At 43.3% G+C, this 6150-nt stretch overlaps 1 protein-coding gene across 1 annotated transcript; it reads right to left on the bottom strand.

The window, feature by feature from the left end:
* Positions 1-3393: 3393 nt before the first annotated feature.
* LOC109639667 (transcription factor HES-1-B-like) lies at positions 3394-5285 on the bottom strand. The gene is made up of 4 exons (XM_020103271.2): positions 5023-5285; positions 4821-4916; positions 4392-4479; positions 3394-4129 (listed from the first exon to the last, which is right to left on the bottom strand). Exons 1-4 carry the CDS (start codon positions 5128-5130, stop codon positions 3684-3686), a joined length of 738 nt encoding a protein of 245 aa, XP_019958830.2. The 5' UTR covers positions 5131-5285; the 3' UTR covers positions 3394-3683.
* Positions 5286-6150: the final 865 nt, after the last annotated feature.

Below are 6150 nucleotides of genomic sequence, written 5' to 3'. Positions count from 1 at the left end.
AAAATTGAGAGCAGCAATAAATAAATAACTGCCTGTTGTAAGTGGTGGATGAAGTACCCAAACTTCACTTTAATCAAGGAGAAGTACAAACAAATAGACCAAAATGTGCCAAAGAAAAGGTTAAATTAAAACTAAATATAAGTAGGTCCTTGCTTTTAAATATACTTTAAGTATTTAAAGTAATAGTACTCGTGTGGTGAAACCTTTCCCAAAAACAATGATCTACTACACCACTATGGCTGAGTCTGGGGCGGTGACTTCTTCTGAATCCATTTTAGGGTCATACTTTCATTGGTTCTGTGATCTCACCAACGTAATTGCTTTGCATCTTTGCTGCAACAAGTTCAGTGAGTTAGTTCATTAATCTATAGGTTCAAGTAAAGCCAGAGGTCAAGAAACGTCACACACCAGTTGATGCTGAAGAAGGCCCTGGGAGGTAATTAAAATGTTTGTGGGAACATCAACCTGTCCAGCACTTGTGTGTTTATTGGACTTATTATTTTCTAAGTAAAATTGAGCTCACAAAACTATTATAATTACTGTACACACATTAAATGTAGGAACAATGGGTCAGATTTGAAATAGGAAGTCAGCCTATAAACTCAGATGGTGTTTGAAATTGACCATGTGAATATTCATGTTGCAATTCTGTGTTTCTTCCTCTAAACCAGTTTGGTTACAATTGGGGAATTGTTTAAAAACCTGCATAAACATTTGAACACTTATATTTTCGACTAATTTGACTTTTTTTCAGCTTGAGTCTTAGAAATGTTATTACCTTTAGGAGAAATGGACAAAACTACACTAATATCAGTTGCACAAATAACGGAACGTCTCAATGAACCAGATTTATCCTTTCAGCTTCACTTTGACGGTTTCATTCTCTTCAGGTTAATTCAATCGATCCCTTACACATGTTTTTTCAGTCTTATCAGCTTAGCCAGACCAAAAGTTAAGGCTGTAATTGGAGCGTGTGTATTATGGGATGTCTCACTTTGAAGGAACACCTGCAGTGTAAGTGAATCTTTATGGGTCTCTTCATAAGCCTTCACGGGCATATGGCCAAGAACTACAGCGAAAACAAACCTCCCACCTCCCACCTCCTCTCCAACACTCAACACATTTCTTTTGAAGATGCACTGACTTGTGATGTACTACCTCAGCTACTCAGTATTAACAGCCACAGCATCATCTCTCTGTGTGGGTCCGTGGTAATAAATTTCCCACTTCAGCGTTACTGAGCCATGGCGATACTAAATCCACCCCCGGATGCTGCACTTCCACCAGTTATTGTGAGTTTTCCAAAAACAACCTGCTAAATCAAAAAGGGATGAATTGGAGTGAAGGGACAAAGAGTATTGTCCATTCACCATTGATATCGAGTGCATAATCTATTCATTTGCCTTGATGTGAACCATCGCTGACTACTTCCACCCCCATCATGCACCATAACAACCCTTTGAACAATGCCGCAGCGATTCACCCGCAGAGGCGGAGGCGCTGGAGGTTTCCGGTGTGTGTCAGAAGGAGACAGTGTCCTAAGGCAGGGGACCTGTCACTCTTTGTCACTGTGTTTGTGAGAGGAGGCCATCGATCACAGACTTCAGGCCCTCCCCAACTGCGTCTTTACTGTTCTCTGCTTTTACAATGTTTTGGGAAAATACTACTTAAAAGTGAGGTTTTAAATTGGGAGGAGCCGGGACATTGGATAAGACACAATCAGACAAAAGATATTGGGAGGGGTGCGACACCGGTAAGCAGAGCAAATTTGATCAAGAATGGTCATGTTTTACTGAAGCTGCTTCAGGCAGAACCACTCCAGCTCCTCCATCACTTACAGGTATGGTTGTAGGAGCGACCTGGCACTTCACAGCTCCTCTTATCTGAAGAGCGCAGCCTCGGCCTGAAGAGTTCTCAAACAGCCTTTAGGACCAGGACCTCTGGGAGCGGCTGACAATAAGCCTTCTTTAGCACGGTGAAAGTGACAGCATGGTCCTTCCCCCTCCTGGCCATTAAACCTCTGCCTGGATAAACAAGGGGAAGGCCCTTTATAAAGATGGAGAGGGTCACAAAGAGAGGAGCCATTGAGCCACTGAGGGGCCCGTCTTTGTTTTTGTGTTTCGGACGGCTTTCTCAAAGGATGCTCTGATATGAGGGGGAGCTCTATTTTTGTCTTTAAGTCCTCCTTACTGCCACTCTCCTCTCAGCCGGGCCAAAACAGAGGTGTAAACTTAATTGACATTTGCACACATTCGCGCATTTTCAATAACTTTTCTTTGGCAAATTAAATTCTAATTTAGGATTTTGTTCCAACAACATACAGTATGTGCAAAATATTGTGCACCTGATCTTCAACGAAACAGGGGCTACTCAGAGACTAGTGGTTACTTCTGCTTCTGTTGTGACCTAATCTCTTAAATTCCATGAATAGTAAATCAGGAACAACCAAATGGCCGTGGATTGTGTAAGTGTTGCCTCTGGAGGTGCCACTGTTTGATGCCGTCAAAGGGAGGCCTTGTCTTCTGGTGATGGGCTGCCAGGTCGGTTGATGGGTTGCTAGATTTAGGGCAACATGCTGTCGGAGCTGCCCTTGTCTCGGGAGCGTGAATGAGGGGCACCTGTGACCTCTGGTCACGCTCTTCTTGTGGCTTGCTGTGTGAGCACCACGCTCAGGACACACGCTGGGACTGTCAGGTCTTCAACTGTCCGCTAAACGGAAAAAGATTTGACTGACTCTGCAGGGGTGGTGGCTGCTGTCACTGATGATCATCATAAGGCATTGTTCAAACACACACATCATCAAATCATTTCATATCACATTGACAGTCTGCACATTAGATGAGTTTCAGATATCTTCTGGTAGCAGATATGTGCAGAGAATAGTCCTCAAAAGTAACAACATACACTTAATCCTTAAGTAAGGTCAGTATCTTGTTCAGCACAGTCTTCATTTAACCCTCTCAGTAGGTTTGCCATCATGCCCTATCTATTTCACACTTCCATTTGGCAGCAGGGCAGACAGGCCCGCGCGTGTCAGCAGACCCTGCACCGCCCTCCTAACTGCCTGGCAGCACGCCTTTTGGGCTCAACGCGACATCTCAGGTTCCCAACCACATTAGGGAGGTATTTATTTCAAGCCAGAAAACAGGTTTCTATTTCACTGCGAAGGGATTATCAGGTGTGGACACGGCACACAGAAGGGGGGCTGTGTTTAAATGGCTGCTGTGCATGTGCAAGGGATGTTAATTGATAAAGACTTTCCACAGGTCTGAGGTGAAGTCTGACCCAAAGGCTGCACAGGTTCATCTGCCTCTGTATGAATGGACATCAGCAACATTACCTGATGGAGGTTTATTGGAAGAAGAGAAATGACCAAGACACCACTGCAGCAGATTGTGTAAACATCATAAAAACATTTTATTCAACTTAAAAATACAGTGCTTTTCAAGAGCTTTTCAAGAGTTTCCTTGACCTCCTGAGCAAAATGGGTTGTGCCATATCAAAACCAGAAAATCACAGCAAGCAATAAGGCCCAGAATATCTCCTACTGTCCTCATAAAAACACAAATATGTGTAAACATCCCTCTCAGGTTGGTTTTAAAAAATCATTTACAAAATGTACAAAAATATGTTTTTTCAGTGATAGTCCTTTTTCCCCCCACAATCTGTTGTGGGTAGATTTTCTACCATGGTCTCCACACAGAGTCTGAGGTGACCGGAGGTGCAACAGGTGACACAGGGTGGCTGTTTTGTGCACCAAGAGGTATGAGAGCCGCACTGGGCACGAGAAAAGTTAAATGTCCATCTGGTGCAGGCACAACCTGGAAGCCACCGTAGAGCTTCATCGCTTCTGGGGAAACGTGCATCGTCGAGCCAATTTTACAAGGCATCTGTGCGACTGAGGCAGCTGGAATCTGTGTATTGGTTTGTCCGAGCGCGCCCGGGTGAGCTCCATAGAAATTGACAGCACTGATCTGGGTCACGCAGGCCGCCAGGTGGCTGAGGAGGCGAGTCCTCACCTCTGTGTTCACCCCCTCACACGTGGACAGGAAGTGGGTGACCTCGCCAACACACTCACTGAACCCAGCTCTGTATTTTCCCAGGACAGATGGGTCTGTGTTCACAGCAGCTGCCAAAGAAAATAAAGACTAGATATGAATAAACAGATAAACATAGATTTATTTAGACATTATCATAATATTATATTACTTGACAAATTGTCTAATTTAAATAATGAAAAGTGTGATTCTATTCATGCAGTTGTAGCCTGAGGGTATAAAGCTGTGCATGCGTAAATCTTCCAGAGGGAACAAGTTTAGCATCTAAAGTTAGACATCCCAGAACGACTACGATCTACATGGTCAATCCAAAAATGGTTATAGTTACAATACCAGTCATCTGAAGTCTCTGCATGTTCCTGAGGTGCTTCACAGTCATCTCCAGTATGTCCGCCTTCTCCAGTTTGGAGTGTCTGGAACTCTAAACACACAAAAGTGACAATTTGGTTCACAATTTAGGTTAAAAATCATTAATGTGTGTAGGTGAAATGTGGTAATCTGAGCATGTTGAAATGCAAATGTACTAATCTGTGCATGTAAAAATGACAACGCAGTAATCTGAGCATGTTAAAATTAGCAATCTGTGCATGGTAATGTGAAAATGTAGTAATCTGATCATGTTTAAATGAAAATGTAGTAATCTGTGTATGTTAAAAAATAATATGTAGCAATCTGAGCATGTTAAATGAAAATGTACTCATCTAAGCATGTGAAAATTAGTAATCTGTGCATGTTAAATGTAGTATCTGTGCATGTGCTTACGTCTTTCTTGAGTGCGTCCAGGATGAGGGTCTTCAGCTGCCCCAGACTCTCGTTGATGCGCGCACGTCTTCTCTTTTCCATGATGGGTTTGGAGGACTTGAGAGACAAAAGGTTGAAAATGCCATTATGATCATTTCCATAAAGCATTCAGCAAACAAACGAACGAATCCAGATTTCAAATTAAAAAGCTGCAACAACCAACCTTCCTGTTCTCCGTCAGTGCTCGGGGTTTCTCGGGTGTGGAGTGTCCACTTGCTGGAGTTGCAGCCACAGCGGATGGAGATGTCCTCTCCAAAGTTCCTGCTGGCATCTTCCCGTGTGATGAAACAGCGTGTAACTATCAAAATAAAAGAACTTTATCAGTGGCAGAGACAAGTCCGGTCCCGGTGTGGTCCTCCTTCTCCTGACTGAACCTCAGCGCAGCGATCTGATGGGAAATGTCACACTGACTCTGTCTCCTGTTTCTGCGCCTCGCAGCTTATTTATAGAGCCGCCGTCTGCACGCGAGCGGCTCGTGCGCGGGTTCCCTGCTTCCGTCTGTGCGGCCAATGAGCGCGCGGGGAGGCGGCGGGGCTCGTGCGGCCGGGCGCTGCCATTGGTTACCAGCTGTCAGGATGCTGCAGGAGTGAGGTGTGATGGGAAGTGCCGCTGTCAACGTTCAAAGCTGCTGCACTGAAGAAGTGTGCAAATGTGGGGATAAGAATTTATCTTAAACCAATGCTGTGATAAAAGTGACATTAAAAGGCATTTCAGCAGCTGGAGCACCAAATCATTTCTATTAATCTGAAAGCAATTGATAGTTTTCATTAAAATTACCACCTGTTGCTTTCAAATGAAAAAAAAATAATCTCTCCCCTTCTTATCATTTCAGATTCATTCTTACTGAATGTGTGTGCCTGGGTCAGATTCATTTAACATCCTGTACTGTGGCATGGGCATCGATCATTATTTTATTGAGTTAGTTATAATTTAAGGATTAATAATATTCTGTCCCTCTACAAGAAATTTAAAATGTAAAAAACATAAAAAGGCTGTACATGAGATTAGGTTTTTTTAAACATGTTTTTCTGAACCACATCCCATCACGTTTGCATTACATTTCTTTACATTCATATATCATCTTTTTGACCACCAGTGTTGTGGCTCTGTATCCAAAACTAGCTCTGATGGAGGTGGAGAATAAAAATCACTTTTAACTGCTTCGTGGTTCAGTTGGGTTCATCCTCTGAAACAGCATCTCATTATGTTAAAGCTGAATGTTTAACAAGGTGTCTATAGAGAAACCAAACAGTTCTTCTCACTCTCGCTGTGTTTACCCCTCTCGGGTGCA

The sequence above is a fragment of the Paralichthys olivaceus genome, chromosome 16 (genome assembly GCF_024713975.1).
Source record: "Paralichthys olivaceus isolate ysfri-2021 chromosome 16, ASM2471397v2, whole genome shotgun sequence".
NCBI lineage: Eukaryota > Metazoa > Chordata > Actinopteri > Pleuronectiformes > Paralichthyidae > Paralichthys > Paralichthys olivaceus.
This window is presented reverse-complemented; position numbering and strand designations above follow the sequence as displayed.

Bases quoted from the DNA above. Each gene is read 5' to 3' on its own strand.
- LOC109639667 (XM_020103271.2), bottom strand. From the start codon at position 5,130: ATGCCAGCAGGAACTTTGGAGAGGACATCTCCATCCGCTGTGGCTGCA. The intron at 4,917-5,022 runs GTTGGTTGTTGC...TTGTCTCTCAAG, and splicing joins CACTGACGGAGAACAGGAAG to TCCTCCAAACCCATCATGGA. The intron at 4,480-4,820 runs GTAAGCACATGC...TTGTGTGTTTAG, and splicing joins TGGACGCACTCAAGAAAGAC to AGTTCCAGACACTCCAAACT.